Source organism: Saccostrea echinata, unplaced genomic scaffold (assembly GCF_033153115.1).
Source record: "Saccostrea echinata isolate AGI-Se365-2 ecotype Australia unplaced genomic scaffold, CSIRO_AGI_Sech_v1 ptg000033l, whole genome shotgun sequence".
NCBI lineage: Eukaryota > Metazoa > Mollusca > Bivalvia > Ostreida > Ostreidae > Saccostrea > Saccostrea echinata.
The window spans coordinates 17078259-17101814 of NW_026889782.1; the positions used below are offsets into that span (position 1 = coordinate 17078259).

At 34.7% G+C, this 23556-nt stretch overlaps 2 protein-coding genes across 2 annotated transcripts in view; both read right to left on the reverse strand.

Annotated features, from left to right (window-relative positions):
* Positions 1-3004: 3004 nt before the first annotated feature.
* LOC133198712 (high mobility group protein Z-like) lies at positions 3005-8272 on the reverse strand. Its single transcript, XM_061334733.1, has 4 exons — positions 8259-8272; positions 5966-6157; positions 4410-4543; positions 3005-3478 (listed from the first exon to the last, which is right to left on the reverse strand). The coding sequence occupies exons 2-4, from the start codon at positions 6116-6118 to the stop codon at positions 3298-3300; spliced, it is 468 nt and encodes a 155-aa protein (XP_061190717.1). The 5' UTR covers positions 6119-6157; positions 8259-8272; the 3' UTR covers positions 3005-3297.
* Positions 8273-8492: 220 nt separating this feature from the next.
* The window catches only part of LOC133198208 (uncharacterized), a 58081-nt gene continuing 43017 nt past the window's right edge, over positions 8493-23556 (reverse strand). Inside the window, exons 3-6 of the mRNA XM_061334333.1 lie at positions 14404-14453; positions 14051-14107; positions 12202-12272; positions 8493-10439 (exon numbers count right to left, since the gene is read on the reverse strand). Coding sequence (XP_061190317.1) covers positions 8493-10439; positions 12202-12272; positions 14051-14107; positions 14404-14453 — 2125 coding nt within the window. The remainder of the gene's footprint in view (positions 10440-12201; positions 12273-14050; positions 14108-14403; positions 14454-23556) is intronic.

Below are 23556 nucleotides of genomic sequence, written 5' to 3' on the forward strand. Positions count from 1 at the left end.
AGGTCCTAATAAGTTTTTTCGTGCTTATACAAGTAACTTCGTCGTCGAGAAATTCCTGCATATCTTGCTCGGCTGTATTGTCTATTATTCTGCACGCCATGTTGACTTAAATCAGTCAAGGTGATAGCTCCACCCACCTAGTATCTGATTGGTCGCCTTTAGAAAAGGTAATTAGTCTGTACAATAACTCACATCTTTCCGGGCTTTATTTGCTCTTCCACATTTTTAAGATTTGAAAATGATTTAAAAGAAATGACTCTCTTTTCCCATTTTTTAAAGAAAATCAGTGCAACAATGATAAGTCTTTTGTAATGATATTATAAAGGTTTCAAGGGATTAGGACAACCTCGAATTAAGAAATTTAAATCGGGATCGGGTTTATAGTGAATTTGACATTTAACAAGTTCGGTCCTCGTCATTTCGACCCATTTCCAAATCAATTACACAAAAAGTGTTTTAGGACAATTGTTACCTTGAACGATAGACAGACAATGATGATAGATATTTTGAATTTTCTTCTTTTCTCCACCCTAAATAAACTTACTGAAAGATAGTGTTCATATTAAATTAGCAAGAAAATCAGCATATGAATGACACAATCTATCTGTTCAATGCTGAAACGTAACTTCTTTCGCTTTTTTTTTTAAATTGTTTTCTTTTTTAAGTTATTTAATTCATTGTTTAATTTTGTTTAAGGAATATGTCCAGTCTTGAAATCTCAATTAAACATTATAAATTCATGAGCCAATTAATTTCACTGTAACCCATTAACCGTTTTATGTAACATCTACATTTTTATACGCTTTGTCTTTAAGACGATTTTCTTTACACTGCATGTATTTTCAGGATTTGCTACATCTGAATTTTCTATAATATTGTGACCGTGAAAAATGAACATATTTTTGAGTGACAATAATTTTCTTTGATAGTGCGTATTAATTATAACATAATATTAGACCTTGACCGCAAGACATTTGATGCCACCTGTACCTGAGTGAACATGTTAATTATTATTCAATTATTATCCAATTCTGTCAATTATGCCTTCAGTTTATGCTCAGAGTAACTCTTAATTGTAATTATTCTCTCATTTTTGTTATAAATTGGTTGTTTTATACAAGATCCTGAGTTGGAAACTGGACCTTGCACTGGATTTAGATCACTGAGTAAATGGTCATTTAATTGGTGTGGTATTTTAAATTACTTTTTTAATCTCTGCTTCAGTGTCCAGTCTGTCCACCATTTCTTTCATCAGACGTAAATTAATAATAATGAAACCCGATTGAAAATTGTAATCTGTGTATATTATGTGTATTGTGTACCAGGTCCGTAGGAAGCAATGATTTTTTTGGGGGGGGGGGGGGGAGGGCATACATTTTCAGTTTGGGGAGGGGGGTGACACCATCAACTACCAAAAATTCCTTGACAAGCAAAAAAAAAAAAAAAAGAAAAATATGTCATCGGACGTTATTATTGAGGGGGCACAAGCATATTGTAGCTATTTTTTCTAGAGTATTCTATATATCGGCAAAATTATTGGGGCGGGGTACGCACCCCTTCTCCCCCGTTCCTACGGCCATGTGTACTGCTTTCAATTTTTATCGTACCCCGTCTATTCTCTACATTTGTCAATAAAATTGTATTTTCAAACAAAAAATGTAAATTTAGTTTTTGATGTTGATGACAATGTAGATTAAAGAAACTTGGTAACCTCTGGCCCCACAACCATAAACTGAGAACAGACTTAAGTCAAAATTTAAATTCTGCATTACTTTTGAAAAAAATCAAGAAAATTAAACCAAATTTTCATTGAGCGTTTGTTTTCGAATATTTGACAAACTTGCAACTTTTCAAACATGTTTGTTGAATTCATATCAAGATATTCAAAAGCTAATAAGTCTGTCGTCAGTTTATGGTCTTGGGGCCTGGTCTACAGGGTATATTTGCGGAACTTCAGGGATAGGGAAACTTAGCGAATTTTCTTTTTAAAAAATTAAATATTTTTAGCGAGAAATATTTTTAGCGATTTCAGTAGTGCCAAGAAAGATTATTATTACTGTATTAGTAGAATTTTTTTCTACTTTAATGATTTCAACTATCTTGCATTAGGGGCCCTCTCTACACTAAACGAAAATGAGAAAATTATATTGTATAGAGGTGTAAATATTGAGCTTATTTATATAGGGTGCCTGGCTTTTACCCCCCAGGAAAAATGTTCAAAGTCAACAAAGTTTTGATGAACAGAAATCACTGTTGTTTACCTAAGTGGGGAAGAAGCATGCAGATGAGGTTTTAAATTAATTCATCTTGGCATATCAAAATGTCAAGAATGCTTGAATTGATTGATGTTATTTTAGATCTAATGGTAGATTACTCTTATTACATAAAAATACCACAGAATCAGAACTCTTTAGTGTGCATTGTATAGAGGGTTCTTGGAATTCTGATTACACGGTATATGTTGAATCTGACATTTTTCTCTCCACAAATATATCTTTTTTATGTCAATTGAAATATTTTTCTTAAAAACTGAACAACTATTTCAGCCTTATATGTATATTAACCCCACCCCCTCCACACACACAAGATTAATTATAAGATGTCTTGATTTTTCTAAGGCATACATTATCAAAATAAGATTCTTGTGAGTTTGAGCAGTGGCAAATGAAATGTAAGTAATATGGAATGAATCCTATTAAATGCAAGCCTTCATTTAAAACCATAAATCACTTACAGACAGGTGTTCATTCATAATCTTAATGTGACCAATAAAGATTAGGCTCTGGATCTTCTGCAGCAGGCATTATAATTAATCATAGGGGGCTCAATGCAAGTGTGAAATGGATGAGAAAGTGGAATTTAAAAAATATGATGAAGTGTGTATATGAAATGTTAAAGATATTTCTTCCATAACAAAATGATATTTTTATCTACCTGTCTGTAATAAATAAACATTCACTAACACACACTGTTCAAGAAATGACTTGAAAAATTTGTGCCATCTATCATTTATTAAAAACAGAAAGTTAAAAAAAATCATACGGCATAACTAATATATAACCATGTAGCTATTCATATTTTTGAATATGAGTAAAGAATTTGCTTGACAGATCCATGGAAGACTTGATTATGGTCTCCCTTGGCTTATTTGACTGGTCCTCTACATTCCATCTTCATTTCCTCTTTCACTGTTACAAATTCTTTGCTGGTGCCCAGCCCATCACATTTTTTATCTTTCTTGGATTATTTGACTGGTCCTTCTTTAGAGTCTTTTTTTATATCCTCCTTAATTTTTTTTTAATTTTCCTTTGAGTCCTCATCCTTCTTGGATTTCTTTTTGAGAGGTTTGTCTTCGCTACCAGATCCTGATGATTCCTCTGATTGAGAAGCATACTCTTTGCTCTTATAATTAGTTCCCGGCTCCGCTTGCTTCTCTGATGCCAATTCACTAGGGCTCTTCTTTGGAATTTTTCTCTTCCTACAATATATATGTTAAACTTGTGTAAAAAAAAATCCTATTGGGGAAGTGTATCTACATTATATTTTGAAGTATCACATTGATATTAGAAAATTTATTTTCTTGAATCTACAGATTCAAGACATGGACATAATCCAGCTGCCATTTCCCAAATTAACCAAGAGTGACTGAATGAGCTTTGGTGATTTCCAAGATAAACTGATTGTGACTTACGTGTACTTTGATTATTTGTCCAATTTAACTGAGAGTGACTTACTTCAGTGATTCCTAAGATTAAACAGAGAGCGATTTCCAAGATAAACTGGGAGGGACTTACTTTGGTGATTTCCAAAATTAACTGAATGATACCCCATATTAACTGAAAGTGACTTATTTTGGTGATTTCCCAAATTAACTGAGAGTGAATTGCTCTGCTGATTTCTTAGATTAACTTGGAATGTCTTCCTTCACAGATTTTCCAGATTAAGATGAACATGATTTCTAAGATTAACTGAGAGTGACTTACTTCAGTGATTTCCCAGATTAACTGAGTGTCTTAAGAGATTTCCTTGATTAACATATTTAAGTGATTTCCCAAACTAACACTGAGAGTGACTTACATTAGTGATTTCCCAGATGAACTGAGTGTCTTACATTTGTGATTTCTCAGATTAAATGAGTGACTTAAGATAGTGATTTCCCAGATTAACTGATGGTCTAACTTTAGTGATTTCCCAAATCAAATGAGTGACTTGCTTTAGTGATTTCCCAGAGATATCTGAGTGACTTACACTAGTGATTTCCCAGAATAAGTGAAAGACTTATATAAGTGATTTCCCAGATTAACTTACTTTAATGATTTCCTAGATTAAATGAGAGTAACTTATTTTGTGACTCCAGATTAACCAAGTGACTTTCTTTAGTGATTTCCCTGATTAACTGAGTAACTTACCTTAGTGATAAAACTGATTCCCAGTCCTCTGACGATTCCTTCTCTTCTTCTGTAGACCCAGCCTGCTGAGTTATGTAATCCTCCATGACCTTGTCATATGCTCTCCTTTCTTCTGCAGCTTTCTTATCCCATTCCTATTAAAATCAAATGAGTACAGTAACTCATGTTTATAGCCAACATGCCTATAATAAATGGATGCTAACAGTAGTGATCTTCATTCCCTGTGGCTTTCAAATATATTGTGAACTTAATGGATATAATGAATTACATTTATAACGAAGCAAAATCTTCCATCCCTGGTACTTTATTATGTGCATGCTTTAATGTAACATGAAAACTGTGTTCTTACAAATTCATCAGACTTATTTTTGCTATCTTTAGGATATAAGTCTGTGTCTCTATGGATGTTGCTGGACAATTCCAAGGTCAAATAATAGTATAAAGCTTTTAAGTTTCAAACAACATTCTGAGGTCAAGAAGGTTATCCTGCAACAGCCCCATTTACTTCAACTTTATTCCAATATAGGTCAGAAATGCAACTGTTTGTGTGCACTATAAGGGTACAAATTAGATTATTATTAAATCATGAGTTAATTTGTTTTTAAGATTATAAAATGAAAGACAGAGAAAACAAGATGGAAACCCCCAAGCGTAATGTATGGAAGTATGGATGGAGACCCCTATCACTGTAAATCCCCGCTGTCAAGCAGGGGGTATAATAATGACTGGAGGAAGCTTGCTGGTGACCTTTGCCCCAAATGAGGTAGCAGGCATAAGTAACTATTAGTACAGGATTGATATGTTTTTCTTCTCATAATGTTTTTAATTTACTGGAGAGTAATGTCCACTGTTTTTTTTCTCTATTTTGACAATAGCAGTAGTAGAATATTCTTTAATTTGTTTACCATCCTCTTAAATAGACAGGGTTCGACACTAACTCTTTAAGGCTTTAGTCCAGTTGGACTAGTGCTTCATTACTTTTACTAGTATGCACGCGATTTTATTAGTCCGTCAAAAAAAAGAAGCATCAATGTTTTTTAACATTAAATTAACGTGATAATTAATATACGTATTATTTTTTGAAATAAACAAAGTATTTACGTGAAATATATTATTCCACAGATTCATTGAAATCTCGCAATCAGCAAGTACGATCGTATTCCCGATCTCGTTTTTTTTTTTTTTTTTTTGTCTTTACATTACATCCAAAATGTCCAACTTCTTAAAAGTGTCATACTAAATCATGTTCGCTAAAACCTTATACTTCATATCGATCAGTCAAAAAATTAAGCGCTGAATTGACCCGGCATCGCGTAACTACCCGCCAAAAGCTAGAAATCTAAAAATGCACGCGGGGTTTTTCAGTAAAAGTTGTCGAGAATTGGACATCGGTAATTTATTCATATTGTTTTTCATAAATTTTTATTGGTCCATTCAGACTAGTTAGCCACATATTTTCTTAGTCAGAATGAAAATGTATTAGTCTGAGACTAACGGACTAACGTTAGTGTCGAACCCTGACAGATCATCTTTTAACTCGATCATTATAAACTTACCGTTTTATCTTCCAGGGCATTCCACATTTCTCCTGCTTTTTTACTGAAATCTATGAAGCCCAGTTCTGGGTTCTGCTTCTTTATTTCCTCCCTGTTGGCATTCAACCACTGCATGTAAGAACTGTGAGGCTTTTCGGGGGGAATTGTAGACATGTTTGATTTGGATTCCTTTGAACTAGGCAGATTTTCTCTCTGAAATTATGTTTACATATGTATATCCATTTAAGGCCTAAAAAAGTTTCTAATTTTAATTAGGAAAAAATAAGGTTTAAGTAGGCAATTTTTATTTCTTTTGATTTTTTTTCTGGAATTCTTTAAACAAAATTGAACAGACAGGTTTGTGACTCCTTTGGGATTGAACCCAAGACTTCTAGCATGCCAGTCCAGTGCTCTATCAATTTAGCTAAAAGGTTAACCAACTAGCCCAAGCTGGTAAGATGTTATGTACGTTGCAATACCACAAAAAAGGATCTACTGTGGAATCATCATAGTTCTTGGGGGTCCAATGTTAGTGAATTACGTGGGTCACCCTTACTCACAAATTTACATCTCCACAAACATTTATTTTGTAAACATACTAATTCATTAAATCTATCGTATAAACGAGTAGCCCAATGAAATTATCTCAGTAAAATTTTGCTTGCCAATGAATATTGACCCCCATGAATTACAAAAGGCCCATGGGCCACATTGCTCCCTGAGCACTGTGGCTAGGAAATAAATGAAAATCAGTTCAGTATTGAAAAGCTTTGATGCATAAGTGGTCCCGACCTACCCCTTAAAGGGGGATGGGGGAAATGATTTGAACAAAATTGAATCTACACTAACTAAAGATGCTTAGTACATATTTCTTTGTCTAACTGTGACTTTTTTCCAACAAGTTTGAACTTTCATTATGGTCCCACCCTACCCCCGGGGGTCATGGTTTGAACAACTCTGAATCTACACTATCTGAGGATGCTTCCATATAAATATGACCAATCATGGCTTTGCTGTTCTTGAGAAGAAGATTTAAAAAAAAATTCCTACAAACTCCTATGTAAAACTTTGATCGTCCATTGTGGCCCCACCTTACCCTCAGGGGTCATGATTTGAATCTACACCACTTGTAGATGCTTCCATATAAATATGACCAATCATGGCTTTGTTGTTCTTGAGAAGAAGGTTTTTTTTAAATTCCTACAAACTCCTATGCAAAACTTTGATCATCCATTGTAGCCCCACCCTACCCTGTGGGTCATGATTTGAACAAACCTTAATCTACACTACCTGAGGATGCTTCCATATAAATATGACCAATCACGGCTTTGCTGTTCTTGAGAAGAAGATTTCTAAAGAGTTTTCCTATATATTCCTAAGTAAAACTTTGATCATCCATTGTGGTCCCACCCTACCCCCAGGGGTCATGATTTGACAAACTTGAATCTACACTTCCTGGGGATGATTTCACATGAGTTTCATCTTTCCTGGCCCAGTGGATCTTGAGAAGAAGATTTTTAAAAGATGCCATTTATTTTTCACTAATTTGTAATAATCTCCCCTTTGAAGAGGGCATGGCCCTTCATTTGAACAAATTTGAATCCCCTTTACCCAAGAATAGTCTGTGCCAAGTTTGGTTAAAATTGGCCCAGTAGTTCTAGAGAAGAAGATGAAATTGTGAAAAGTTTACAAAGATAACAACAGACAACGGACAAATTTCCATCAGAAAATCTCATTTGAACCTTCAGCTCAGGTGAGCTAAAAATGATTCCACAGTAACACTGATAACAAAAAATAGTACTTTAGAGCATTTCTGTTAGTCAAATTTATAGTAGAAATTTTTATGATTCAGAAAAAATGGAAAAATTCAAATCATCACTGAAAAGGGTTGATAAAAAATTAGAGTGTCAGTCAGTCCTATAAATAAGTGTCAGTCAGGAGATCAGAAACAAACATATTTTTTTCCATGGCCTTCGGAACTTACTTTTGTCTGACAGAGTACTGTAAACCAACTTTTATTCGTGTGCAAATAATATCCACGAGTTTTGCAATCTTCTTAAACTCACGAATATTAATCATGTTACCGATAATTGCAACAAACCATTTATTTTGCTTTGTATTTGTAGAGAATGTTTCCTAAATCAAAAAAATTAATCATCGCAGATTGATTTCAAACTGACAAATTGCAAATAAAAGATGACGCGAATGATAGTTGGTTTATAGTACTACATGTAACACAGTATTGATGGACTGGCATGTACTAGAGTCTTGTCTACCGGTATACTGTTCTATACATTTTCTATTTGTTCTTGACCTTTTCTATTTGTTCTTGACCTTTTCTAATTGTTCTATACCCTTTCTACTTGTTCCACACCTTTTCAATTTGTTCCATACCTTTTCTACGTGTTCTATACCTTTTCTATTTGTTCTTGACCTTTTCTACATGTTCTTGACCTTTTCTACATGTTCTATACCTTTTCTATTTGTTCTTGACCTTTTCTACGTGTTCTATACCTTTTCTATTTGTTCTTGACCTTTTCTACGTGTTCTATACCTTTTCTATTTGTTCTTGACCATTTTCCACCTGCTGAAGTCCAGTTTGTGAATCCAAACCAAATGAACACGATGAAGTCTGCTCTTCTCCCTTTATTATTAGAATGCCTGGGGAAGGTGAAGCCTGCTGGTCTCCTGTTAACAATAAAAGGCATGAGGCAGGTGAAATATGCTGTCCTCCTACACCTGAGACAGGTGCAGCTTGTTGTCCTCCTTTTATCAATGTCACACCTGAAGCAGGTGAAACATGCTGTCCTCCTACACCTGAGACAGGTGCAGCTTGATGTCCTCCTACACCTGAGACAGGTGAAGCTTGTTGTCCTCCTTTTATCAATGTCACACCTGAAGCAGGTGAAATATGCTGTCCTCCTACACCTGAGACAGGTGAAGCTTGATGTCCTCCTACACCTGAGACAGGTGAAGCTTGCTGTCCTCCTTTTATCAATGTCACACCTGAAGCAGGTGAAATATGCTGTCCTCCTACACCTGAGACAGGTGAAGCTTGATGTCCTCCTACACCTGAGACAGGTGAAGCTTGCTGTCCTCCTTTTATCAATGTCACACCTGAAGCAGGTGAAATATGCTGTCCTCCTACACCTGAGACAGGTGAAGCTTGCTGTCCTCCTACACCTGAGACAGGTGAAGCTTGTTGTCCTCCTTTTATCAATGTCACACCTGAAGCAGGTGAAACATGCTGTCCTCCTACACCTGAGACAGGTGAAGCTTGCTGTCCTCCTTTTATCAATGTCACACCTGAAGCAGGTGAAACATGCTGTCCTCCTACACCTGAGACAGGTGCAGCTTGTTGTCCTCCTTTTATCAATGTCACACCTGAAGCAGGTGAAACATGCTGTCCTCCTACACCTGAGACAGGTGCAGCTTGTTGTCCTCCTTTTATCAATGTCACACCTGAAGCAGGTGAAATATGCTGTCCTCCTACACCTGAGACAGGTGAAGCTTGATGTCCTCCTTTTATCACACCTGAAGCAGGTAAAATTTGCTGCCCTCCTGTTATCAATGTCACATTTTTAGAAGGTGAAACATGCTGTCTTCCATTTACAAATATCACACCTGATGCAGGGGAAGTCTGCTGTTCTTTTTTTATTAATGTTTTACTTGATGCAGATGAAGTCTCTTGTCCTCCTTTTATCAATGAAAATGCTGAAGCAGGGGAGGTGAATACAGGTTGACAAGGAATAAAGGAAGGTTGACCTAAATTTGGTAGGACTCTGAAACCCTCTCTTCCAGGAGAACTTTGTATCTCTGATGTAGTGAGCAGATTAAGTGTCGCTGGTTGGAATAACCCAGAATTCTGGGGACGGACTAGAACTGAGTTTGGAGTGTTCCCTCTTTGTATGTACAAGGTACTTCCTCTTTGCCCTGAGCTAGATAAGTCAGTCTGTGGATTTACATTTATTACACCCTGTGCAGAGTTTAATCTGAGAGGTAGTGACCTTTGAACTTGATTTGCTTCTATTGTACCTGAGTTTAGAGTCCGTTTTGTTATCAGTGTGGATAGTAGTGGTGTTTGAGCCACATTTACACTAGTCTTTGTGTTTACAGTTTGATTTCCTATCACTTGAAGAGAACCCACTGAGTTCTGAAAATGAGTTGATGGACTTCCATCAATATTTGAAGATGTGAATGAACTTCTCATAGCTGGGTCACTTGTCACAGATGGAGGTATACTTAGGGCTCCAGAAGATGCCAGTTTGAAAGAAGCACTGGAATTCACATTTGTCACTGCAGTATTCATAACATCTGAATAACTATCAACAGGTTCTTGTTTCACTACTGTGGATGTGTGGAAGAGGTTATCTCCCCCTGAAATCACTGATTCCTGGTTTGTATGAGGGACTCTGTTTTCTGCTTGTTGGGCGGATCCAGGATTTTGTGAGTTGTTATCTATGGTGTATATTGGTTCTTCTTTGACTTCAATTTCCTGGGGGAAAAAATAATTATTTTAACACCGATAAAATACATTCAATATATACATATTTTTTAAATCTATCCATTGGAATGGATGGAATATTTGTGATGTGCTGGAAAAACAATTTGAGTAAAAAAAATTATGAAAAACTACATTATAATCAAAAACCGAGGGAAAAAAATGTCCAGAATTAAAGACAACACCCCAATATATACTGCAGACTGAAGAGTTCTAATTCTGTGGTATTCTTATGCAGTAAGAGTAATCTGCCCTTTAACATTTTATTACGCTATGGCAAGATAAATTTATATACAAATATTTTCCTCATTTAAGTAAGCAATTTAATAGCTGACATTATGTTATACAGTCTATAAACTAGAGTGTTCCAAGGAACACATGTGTCACATGCTTTATACCATCTTTAAAGATAACAATAAATTAATTATAGAATTTTTTTTTTTTTTTTTTTTTTTTTTTTTGCTACAAGCATTATTATGATTTATAATAGCAAAAAAAAAAAGAGAGAAATTCACAAATATTTAGACCTATAGAATAGCTTTATCATATAAAATCTGACATTGAAATCAAAATATGATATCTTCAAAGCTTGCTAGACTGAATAATAAAATTGAAATTACATATTAGAAATATTTATATTTCATTTTAAAACATGATAAATATGTGTTTAATCCAACTATCCTACAAATGAGATTTCAGTCTTACTTAAGTTTACGACAATATTATTAGTCTACAACGATCCTTTTGGTATTCTGATCCTGAAGTATTTTCATAGCATTTAAATTTCAGTTTGTGCCGTTACTGTATAGCATAGTTTCAAAAAACATTGTCATGACCTCATAGACATGAACTATAAACATTAATAACACTAAAACCCTGCCACACAAAATCAAAAGAGATTCACTGACAAGTTAAATCAACTGTCTTGAGTATTTTTGAAAAGTACATGTAGGTCAAAGGTCAAGATCAAATAGATTTTAACTCTGGTTATTTTCATGAAGTTTTATGTCAAACAGTACAAATGCTAAATAGCATAAATTTACCCCTTTCAAAAATGTCAAATTTATGCTACATATCTGCACAATTTTCTATTTTGGAAAGTATGTCAAAGGGTGAGTTCAAATGTCACATGGTCTGTAACCATGGTATTTTACAGAAGCCAAATACATGTATATATAAAATATATGTGCAAAATATCTAGATTTTATACAGTTCTCAAGATATAGGGTGTGACAGACGGATGGACAGACAAACAGACGCTGGATAAAGTGATTCCTAAGTGTCGCTCTGCTCTGCAGGTGACACAAAAAGATAAACTCTAGGCCATCATTAAAAATATCTTTGTTTCTCCAAACCCGACCATAAAATCTGCAGTTGGGTAGGTAGGTAGGTAAATAATTTTTTTTCCTGACAGCAGCTTTGAAAATACATTCTGATTTTCTCATAAGAATGGGTTTTGATGAAATTGTATTTTATAAAAGTTGATAAACTTTTAAAAAAAATAATATTTGAATAATCTTCTTTAAAAAAACTTTTCAGTCGGCCGGATTTAATTGGGTCGGCCGCATTAGGGGAAACAAAGGTATTTTTTATTTTGGCCCTATATTATAACCTTTACTTGACAAAATTTCCTCAATGTCCCAAAAATATGTTTCATTGGTGTTTAGATGGTCTTTTAAGTTGTAACTAACGTGTAAAGCAGATAAATTACAAAATATCCGTCCATATGGGTTTACAAACATATCTAAATACCGACCTCTTCACTTTGAAGGTCAAGGTCACTGTCACAACTGGAATCATCATCAACAGAATCAACTGCTTCTTCAACTGTCAAAAGCAAACAAGGTCATTCTTGTCAAGCAGTATCTAAAATTTGCCAAAGAAGTGCAATATCAACAATGAATGCCTCTTGTGATTATTTAAGCCCAAGAAACAATATGCTATCTTCATACATTGACCATCTTTCAGTAGCAGGGTTAGAAGAATAGAATTTTTCAGAACTTGCCCTCAGACAGGTTACCATCATAAAATTACTTGTCCTACCAAAAAATATGCTTGTCCCACCTTTTTCTTAAATAACACGAAATTAAAACATTATCATTACATTAAGGACCAACCTTGACCCGCAATCGCTTAACTCTTCCATGGAGAAATTAAGGGGAAAATTTCTAATTCTAAGGAGACTTCCTAGTATCTGTGCTGTGCATTGATTATTAAACTTAGAATTTTAAATACATGTACATGTCAATGTATATACATGAACATGTACTTATACATTTCTCTGTATTTTTTAAATGAAAACAATACACCTCTATCAACATATTTTTATTACGATAAACACTCCTGAATGTAAATTAAGGGTTTGACTGTGTGTGTTCGCCAGTCAACACCTCCAATTTAATAACAGCAACATGTGTTTGTATCATGTGTATTCATGGCATAAATTTTACATTATGACAATAAAAAGGTCCAAAATCCTCTTCAACTTTTCGACATGACATCGATACTTGCCATGCTTTACTTCTCATGTATATTTTATCAGACATGAATGGATAATTCTAGAGGAGTTCTACCAAGTATTCCATGTAGTGGTCAACTGCATCGAAAACTGATGCTAGTACTCTGCTGTGATTCATTATATTTTAACAGCGGTAAAACAAAACAACATTTGAGTATTATTTTTTGTTAACTGGAAAAGCACTTATCCGAGGGCAGGTACCAGTTATCAAATAACTTGCCCGCCAAACAAAATTGGTTGTCCCGGGTGTCGGGCAATGCAATGCTATTTGTCTAGCCATGCAGTAGAGAAGGAACACTTCCAGAGACACCTTTGGAAACCTGCAGTTGATTACATTTCATTTTTTTTATCACTGTAGGGTCCATTCATATCAATTCTCTCGTTCTCAAGAATGAAGCACTTTGATTGGTTTCTGTAGAATGACTGAAAGATATTTGTCCAATCAAAATTTTCTTTCAACACACTCTTGGTACACATTTGAACATGGCTGAGCTTGTTGGCACATGTTATGGATAAACATTTTTTAGTCTGGAAGCACATGAGCTTTAAGACATCCCCGTGTTATTCCTGACCTGTGTTTGAGGACAGGAATATGTCTGACTATCAGACATGTATTTTTGCAATATTACAACTGGAACAATTTCTGGGCAGAGTCATATTGTTTTAATAGCAAGTAACAGAACAGTTCAAACTACAATTAATTTGATCAGACAGTAAATTTAAACATTACTGTAAATCACTTTTTATTCGGGAGAACTTTATTTTTGTGTAATTATGCAAGTTGGTCTGCTGGCCAAAATTTTATTCTCGCGTATATTTTTATTAGTATACATTATATATACCTATACCAGAATTCGTGAAAATTTTGTCTCGCTTATGAACACCCAATACCTTTCTTGCAAAAATAAGGTGTCACGAAAATTTGGTGATCTACAGTATTCATTAGAATGAGAGAATTGGTACGAACTGAACAACAGGTAATTGAAAGAAAGAAATGAAGCGTAATCAACGGTGGGAATCTGATGTACTAGTGCTGAGGTTTTAATATGAAGAACAAATATATAAGAAAGTCTTATTCCACTTATACCCTCTAGCTGCAGTGACATGTCTTCTTTTTCTTCCGATTCTCTTGTTGTAATCACATCTGAAATGTTAAAACGTCAAAAGATTTTTTTTTTCTCCGATTGCTTTCATTCAAAAAGATAACAATAGTTATTGTGCCAGTTTAATTTTGTAACATTTTGGTATACATGGTCATGAGAATATTTCATAACTTTTTATGCTCATTTAGCTTTTATTTCAAACATGATAGAAAGTCTTTGTAACAGGAGTTTATTAAAGAATAGCTCAGAATGTAAACCTTTAAAAGTCACTGGACAGAAGATGTGCATCCTTCCATTGATTAACATTTTTAGTTTGACAATTTTATTTCTTGCTTACCTGATTTCCTTGTTCTGTAGATGGAACCAGAGTCCTGTGTGTCATGTTTTCTATAAGTATACAGGTACATTTATCTGACATAGGCATTGAATAAAGGAGGAATTTTGTTATATTTCATTTACTACAGTGACACAAAGGTGTAATTTTTTAATAAGAAGCAAGAATAGTATGTATGTGGATTATTTAAAACGAGAGGTCCATGGGCCACATCGCTCACCTGAGCACATTAGCTAGACACAAATCAGTTCAGTATTGAAAAGATTACTGGAGGTTGGGGGGGGGGGGGGGGGTTGAATTCTAAACTACCTGATGACACTTCCATGTCAATATAACAAATGGCTTTGTTGTACTTGAGAAGATTTTAAAAAAAAATTTCTCATACATTCCTTTGTAATATTTTGATCCCCAATTGTGGCTCCTCCCTATCCCAGAGGTCATCATTTGAACAAACTTGAATCTACACTACCCTAGGATGCTTCCATATCAATATGACTAAACATAGCTTTTCTGTTCTTGAGAAGAAATATTTTTTCTATGTGTTCTTATGTAAAACTTTTGATCCCCATTGGGCCCCTCCCTACCCCTGGGGGTTATCATTTGGAAAAAAAATTGAATTTACACTACCTGAGGATGCTTCCATATCAAAATGACTAAACATGATTTTCATTTCTTGAGAAGAAGATATTTTCCAATATGTTCCTATGTAAAAAATTTTTGATCCCCCATTGTGGCTCATCCCTATCCCCGGGGGTCATCATTTTAACAATCTAGAATCTACACTACCTGAGGATGCTTCCATATCAAAATGACTAATCATGGCTTTGCAGCTCTTCATTAGAAGATACCTTCCTATATATTTCTATTTCAGACATTGATCCTCCATTGTTGTCCCGCCCTACCCCCGGGGGTCATGATTTGAACAAACTTAAATCTACACTACCTGAGGATACTTCCACATAAATATGATCTATCAGGGCTTTGCTGTTCCTGAGAAGAAGCTTTTTAAAGATTTAACCTATATATTTCTAAGTAAAACTTTGATCCTCCATTGTGGACCCGCCCTATCCCCCGGGGTCATGATTTGAACAAACTTGAATCTACACTACCTGAGGATGTTTCCATATAAATATGACCAATTAGGGCTTTGCTGTTCTTGAGAAGAAGATTTTTAAAGGTTTTTCCTATACATTTCTATGTAAAACTTTGATCCTCCATTGTGGCCCCGCCCTACACCCGGGGGTCATGATTTGGACAAATTTGAATTTCCACTACCTGAGAATGCTTCCATATAAATATGACCAATTAGGGCTTTGCTGTTCTTGAGAAGAAGATTTTTAAAGGTTTTTCCTATATATTTCTATGTAAAACTTTGATCCTCCATTGTGGACCCGCCCTACCCCCGGGGGTCATGACTTGAACAAACTTGAATCTACACAACCTGGGAATGCTTCCATATAAATATGAGTTATCATGGCTTTGCTGTTCTTGAAAAGAAGATTTTTGAAGGTTTTTCTGATATATTTCTATGTAAAACTTTGATCCTCCATTGTGGACCCGCCCGATCCCTGGGGTCATGATTTGAACAAACTTGAATCTACACTACCTGAGGATGCTTCCATATAAATATGACCAATTAGGGCTTTGCTGTTCTTGAGAAGAAGATTTTTGAAGGTTTTTCCTATATATTCCTATGTAAAACTTTGATCCTCCATTGTGGCCCCGCCCTACCCCCGGGGTCATGATTTGGTCAAATTTGAATCTCCACTACCTGAGGATGCTTCCATATAAATATGACCAATTAGGGCTTTGCTGTTCTTGAGAAGAAGATTTTTAAAGGTTTTTCCTATATATTTCTATGTAAAACTTTGATCCTCCATTGTGGCCCCGCCCTAACCCCGGGGGTCATAATTTGAACAAACTTGAATCTACACAACCTGGGAATGCTTCCATATAAATATGACTTATCATGGCTTTGCTGTTCTTGAAAAGAAGATTTTTGAAGGTTTTTCCTATATATTTCTATGTTAAACTTTGATCCTTCATTGTGGCCCCGCCCTACCCCCGGGGGTCGTGATTTGAACAAATTTGAATCTGCACTACTTGAGGATGCTTCCACATGAGTTTCAATTTCCCTGGCTTTGTGGTTCTTGAGAAGAAGATTTTTAAAAAATGCTATTAATTTTTCACAAATTCTTTATTATCTCCCCTTGAAAGAGGGCGTGGCCCTTCATTTGAACAAACTTGAATCCCCTTCACCCAAGGATACTCTGTGCCAAGTTTGGTTGAAATTGGCCCAGTAGTTCTGGAGAAGAAGTTGAAATTGTGAAAAGTTTATGCCAACGACAACGACGACAGACAACGGACAAATTTTGATCAGAAAAGCTCACTTGAGCCTTTGGCTCAGGTGAGCTAAAAAAAAAACAAACAAAAAAAACAACAGGTTTTTGCATTGCTTAAACTGAATAAAATATGTTAAAAGGCATTGGTTTGCGGGGAATATAAACTCATTGACAGAAGCTTTTTTTCATGTATTTAGACTAGAGTAAACTAGTATTAATTGTAACGGGGACCGTTACAGATGTTCCCCAAACGCTCCCCAACTTCCTTTTGGTGTCATTCCCTGTAAGCTTCATTAAATAAGGCAATCAAGTATATTGGTTTTTTTTTTTACGCATTACATGCGCGCGCACGGGCATGCATGTACAAAATGACCATGTCAACTTGTCTACACTTTTAATACATCTTTATATTCAAATTTCATCAAAAGATAAAAAATATCGGCTATATTAAGTACATCTGTCTTTTTACGCATTGCAAGCGCGCGCACGTGCATGCATGTCCATAATGACCGTGTCATCTTATCAACACTATGAATATATTTACATATTTTGAGTATCAAAACATTTCATCAGAAAGTATAAAAGTTACAGCTATATCAAGTATATTGGTCATTTTAGCATTGCATGTGCGCGCACGTGCATGCATCTGCATGTTGACAATGACGTCTACATTTATAATATGTCTATATATTCTGAGTATCAAAGCATTACATCAAAAAATGTAAAAGTTATGGTTATATCAATTATATTGATAATTTAACTCATTGCACACTTACGCACGTGCATGCATGTGCATGCTGACCATATCATCTTGTCTACACTATAAATATATCCTTATATTCTGAGTATCAAAGTATTTCATCAAAAGATATGAAAGTTTTGGCTATATCAAGTATATTGGTCATTTTACTCATTGCACGCGCATGCACGTGCATGCAAGTGCATGCATGTGTGCGCTGATCATGTCATCTTGTGTACACTTCTAATATATATTTATGTTCTGACTTTCAAAGCAATTCATCAAAAAATGTACAAGTTAAGTCTATATTATTTGTATTGGTTATTTCAATCATTGCGCATGCGCACACGTGCATGCATGTGCATTCTGACCATGTCATCTTGTCTACACTTTTAATATATCCAGATATCCTGAGTATCAAAGCATTTCATCAAAAGATATGAAAGTTATGGCTATATCAAGTATATTGGTCATTTTACTCATTGCACGCGCACGCACGTGCACGAACGTGCATGCATGTGTGCGCTGATCAAGTCTTCTTGTCTACACTTCTTATATGTATTTATATTCAGAGTTTCAAAGCAATTCATCAAAAAATGCACATGTTAAGTCTATATCAATTTTACTGGTTATTTCAATCAATGCGCATACGCGCACGTGCATGCATGTGCATTCTGACTATGTCATCTTGTCTACACTATTAATATATCCTTATATTCTGAGTATCAAAGTATTTCATCAAAAGATATGAAAGTTATGGCTATATCAAGTATATTGGTCATTTAACTCATTGCACGCGCACGCACGTGCATGCACGTGCGCGCAAAATGACCTTCGTTCCGCAAATCTACATAACATTCCTATTAACCCTAAAAAGGTTTCACCTCAATCGGATGTGTAGTTTCGGAGATCACTCACGGACAAAAAAGTACCCAGGAAGAAAAATAATAATAACTAGATGAGATCTCGTTGCGAGCAACGAGTAGGTCTTCCATCCAATTTTTCGATAAGATGAGATATGATTTTGACTATAATCTTTCTTAAAAGATAATAATATATAGACTTACCATATTAGATTTCATTCTTTTGATTTATATATTATTAACAAAGAGCTATAGATGACAGGCTTTTGGCCCCTCTCAGCCCCTAATTAAAAGGGTCAGCCCCTTTTCCTTGATATCAAAGAAAAGGTCTTGTGATTTTAAAGATTTTTTGTTCAACAACTATTCAGAGATTTCTGTTCGTTTTGGAGATTTGCTGAATTGAAATATTTAGGGGCCACCCCTCCAAGTCCTTAATGGGGCCGTTTGACAAAAATTGAAAGGGTGCATATTGTTTAGAACATTATTCTGAACATCTTTTGTTCAGTATTGCTTATCAAAATATTCCCCCTTTTCGAAATATAAAGCATCAAAGATTTAGCATTCTGGCCCCTTTTGACCCTTTATTACGTAAATTATGATCAGAATCTTATCATATATTGTTGTAAAGATAAGCATCTTTGCTTCAGTAATGTATATCAAATTATTAATCGTTAAAGAGTTATAGATGAAATAGTTTTGGCCCCTCTGAGCCCCTAATTTGAGGAATCAACCCCTTTCTCTTGATATCAAATGAAAGGACTTGTGATTTTGAAGACTTTTTATTCAACAACTATTCAGAGATTTCTTTTCGTTGTTGAGATATGCTGAATTGAAATATTTAGGGGCCACCTCTCCAAGTCCTTAATGGGGCCGTTTGACAAAAATTGAAAGGGTGTATATTGTTTAGAACATCATTCTGACTATATTTTTGTTCAGTATTGCTTATCAAAATAATCCCCCTTTTCGAGATATAAAGCCTCAAAAATTTAGCATTCTGGCCCCTTTTGACCCCTTATTACGTAACATATGATTAGAATCTTATCATATACTGTTGTAAATCGTTAAGATAAGGATCTTTGCTTCAGTAATGTATTACAAATTATTGATCATTAAAGAGTTATAGATGAAAGACTTTTGGCCCCTCTGAACCCCTAATTTGAGGGGTCAGCCCCTTTTTCTTGATATCAAATGAAAGGTCTTGTGATTTTGAAGACTTTTTGTTCAACAACTATTCAGAGATTTCTTTTCCTTTTGGAGATATGCTGAATTGAAATATTTAGGGGCCACCCCTCCAAGTCCTTAATGGGGCCGTTTGACAAAAATTGAAAGGGTGCATATTGTTTCGAACATTATTCTGAACATCTTTTGTTCAGTATTGCTTATCAAAATATTCCCCCTTTTCGAGATATAAAGCGTCAAAGATTTAGCATTCTGGCCCCTTTTGACCCCTTATTACGTAACATATGATTAGAATCTTATCATATACTATTGTAAATCGTTAAGATAAGCATTTTTGCTTCAGTAATGTATTACAAATTATTGATCGTTAAAGAGTTATAGATGAAAGAATTTTGGCCCCCCTGAACCCCTAATTTGAGGGGTCAGCCCCTTTTTCTTGATATCAAATGAAAGGTCTTGTGATTTTGAAGAGTTTTTGTTCAACAACTATTCAGAGATTTCTTTTCGTTTTTGAGATATGCTGAATTGAAATATTTAGGGGCCACCCCTCCAAGTCCTTAATGGGGCCGTTTGACAAAAATTGAAAGGGTGCATATTGTTTCGAACATTATTCTGAACATCTTTTGTTCAGTATTGCTTATCAAAATATTCCCCCTTTTCGAGATATAAAGCGTCAAAGATTTAGCATTCTGGCCCCTTTTGACCCCTTATTACGTAACAAATGATCAGAATCTTATCATATATTGTTGTAAGTCGTTAAGATAAGCATCTTTGCTTCAGTAATGTATTACAAATTATTGATCGTTGAAGAGTTATAGATGAAGGACTTTTGGCCCCTCTGAGCCCCTAATTTGACTGGTCAGCCCCATTTTCTTGATATCACATGAAAGGTCGTATCAATCTGCTCAACTTTTCTTCTATATGTTTTAACAAATTCTTCACATTTATGAAGATATGAAAGAAAAGGTGTAAAATTTTGTGAGATGTTTCTGAGACATTTTTTGAGTCCTACCGAGCTTCGGCGCCTTTTGCGCTAGAGAGATTTGGACACCTGCCTGCAAATCTACAATCCTTCCCCTACCTTCACTGAAAATCTTGACTCAATATCTCAAGTCGTTTCGGAGGAGTTTCCAGGACAAGCCGACCCTCTGAAAATCAGAAAATCCTAAATATCTCGAGATGGAAAGTGACGTCATCAGCGAAAAAAATTTCCAATAAGGTTCAGATCAATACCTATCAGATCTGAGAGTTTCATGAAAATCGGCCAAGACGTTACCGAGAACTCGCGTGCACAAAATCGGTAAGAATAATAATAATAATAATAATAATAACTAGACTCTTGTTGCCATGGCAACAAAAAAGTCTTCCGTTCTTCTAAATCTGTAAGAATTTGCTTTTTTTCTGTGTAAAAAACATACATATCATATTTACTGTGAAAGAAAAAAATAACTGGAAAAAAGTCCTTTCAGTACTTAAGGTACTTTGATTTTCATTATCAATCTTGTATAATACATTTGGCAGCTATAAGAGATATACGTATATCATTAGCAATTTAAAAAAAAAATTGTATGCAATCATTTCTAAGACAAACAAACAGACGAACGAACACCGTACTATCATAAACTTCACTGTGTGTATATTTTAACATAATTGTGATGGTGTTATAAAAAAATATAATGAATTAAGTTAGTATCACACTAAACGTAAAGTCACTGAATTTTGTAAAGTTATAATATCAAGATTTGACAGCATACCTATAAGACAGATTATTCATTTACAGCAATTCTTCAGCAATCGATTGATTGATTGATTGATTGATTATACGTATGTTGTTTAACGTCCCTCTCCAGAATTTTTGAATTTTTCACTCACATGGAGACGCCACCACTCGCCGGTGGAGACAGCAAATTTTTGTCCTATACTTTGGCACTTATCGCAATTGAGCAGTGGGGAATCTTTTTTATGCCAGCACCTTCTGCGACAAGGGACCTCGATTTATACGATCTCATCCAAAGGACCGGTCTCCACGTCCCACAATCGAAGTTCATAATACCGAATATTTTATTTTTTATTTTATTCTATTTTTTTTTACAAGTTTGTTGCATCAGATTTACTTGAAGATCGTACTTCAAGATCATTTCAAACTCAGGCTACTTAATTGCAGTGCATACAGCGTCAAGTGATTTTGATTGACAGGTCAACACACGTGCACTTCGTGTGATACTTTTTAAGCTGAAAAATATACAGGATGTGACCATGACTGACTATGAAATCAGAAAACATTTAATAAAGAATGGGTGTGACCGATATAGAACTAATTTTTGGTCTATGTAAATGGATAGGAGGATCGGGATTAAGAGGGAATCTCTCTCTCTCTCCCTCTCTCTCTCTTTCTCTCTCTCAGACGTAAATTGAACATTTCATAATGACAAATCTACCATTATAGAATATGAAATTCTGTATACATGTAAATGGTAATTATATTCACATGTTCCAGATTTAAATCTAAAACGAATATATAATTCAAATGCCTAGCTGCACGAACGTCTCCAAATATTAATCAAGACGGGGGGGGGGGGAGGGGAGGAGGCTTCAAAGGAATTAGATAGTTTTATGTTTTATGAATTATAAGGAAAAGTACGGACGTCAGTTGCATGTACATAATTATATATCATTGCATAAAACTGTGTTCATTCCGGTATACTTATCCCACATATCAACAGACCTGGGAATTTTTTTTATCATGTTTTTTTTTTTCAAAAGAAACATATAGCGTACCATTATTTCACACAGAATCGCGTTTTCACATATTTTTTTTTTAACTCTGAGAGTATTTCACAAGAATCCAAGAATCGTCTTTTCACATCTTTTATAATTCCTTGGGTATATAGAGTATAGATCATGTCATAAATAATTTAACTTTTTATCAAATATACATGTAATAACCAAATCTAATCTATAGATTGATTTTCTTTCTTTTAAGTGGCAGATATCAATTTATTTATAAAGGCTTTAAAACAGTACTGTATTACAATTTTCTATCGCTCAATTCCTTTTTGAATGTATGTAATATTTTTTTAATATCGAAAATAAAACTCGGAAATCGGGATAATTTCGCATTCAAATCATAGAGAATAATAAATCGTCTACATTATAGAAAGTTTATAACTATCGTATTCTGAACTTACTATACGAGATAGATAAAATTGCATGCCTGTCCATCACTATAAATGTATATTCAGTGCTTATAATATATTTACTTGAATTAGGTACCTAGCATATATATTATTTTTTTTTAGATATATTCATGTGTAAATCAATTAACTGTCAATACAGGCTTACACTACATTGGCAACTTTAAACTATACATGCACTGGAAGCGGTAACCAACGTACTCTTACATTTAGAAGAGTGCATATGGAACGTCTAAATATTTTTGATATGGAGAGTATATATGTCTCTGACGTCATCGATACTATTTCCGCCTTTATCTCGAAAGTTCTATTCTCACTTACAAGTCAGAGTTATCTTTCTTTGCCCATTGTATACACACTAGGTAAATGGGGAAAATGACGGTACCTAAAATCTAGAAAATGCGCAATCCAATTTTAAAACAAATTATATATTTAGTATTTGTAGAATAACCTCTGTTAAACATAATAATATCTTGAAAAAATATCAAAAAACAAAAAAGTTGAAAATTGACCAAACACAAATTCACTTCCGGTTCGGACAGGAAGTACCGGAAGCACACGAAAACAACTTCGAAACAAAGACAATGTCATGATCTAATACTCCTGTAAATTTCACATCTTTACCTCAAACCGTTTTCGAGAAAAATTCCGGACAAAAGTCCATTTAAAAATTGGAAATTCGGCCGTAACTTCGGACCGGAAGTGAATTTTTCAAAAAACGGAATTTTATATAAACTTCATATATCAGCCTACTATCATGTGAAAAATTGTGAAAATCTATCCAACCATCTCTGAGTAATCGCGCTCACAAAATTTGGGAGGAATAATAATAATAATAA

Coding starts and splice junctions, on each gene's coding strand:
- LOC133198712 (XM_061334733.1), bottom strand. CDS start 6,118: ATGTCTACAATTCCCCCCGAAAAGCCTCACAGTTCTTACATGCAGTGG. Junction 4,544..5,965: donor ATGCCCTGGAAGATAAAACG/GTAAGTTTATAA, acceptor TGATTTTAATAG/GAATGGGATAAGAAAGCTGC. Junction 3,479..4,409: donor GAATCAGTTTTATCACTAAG/GTAAGTTACTCA, acceptor TATATATTGTAG/GAAGAGAAAAATTCCAAAGA.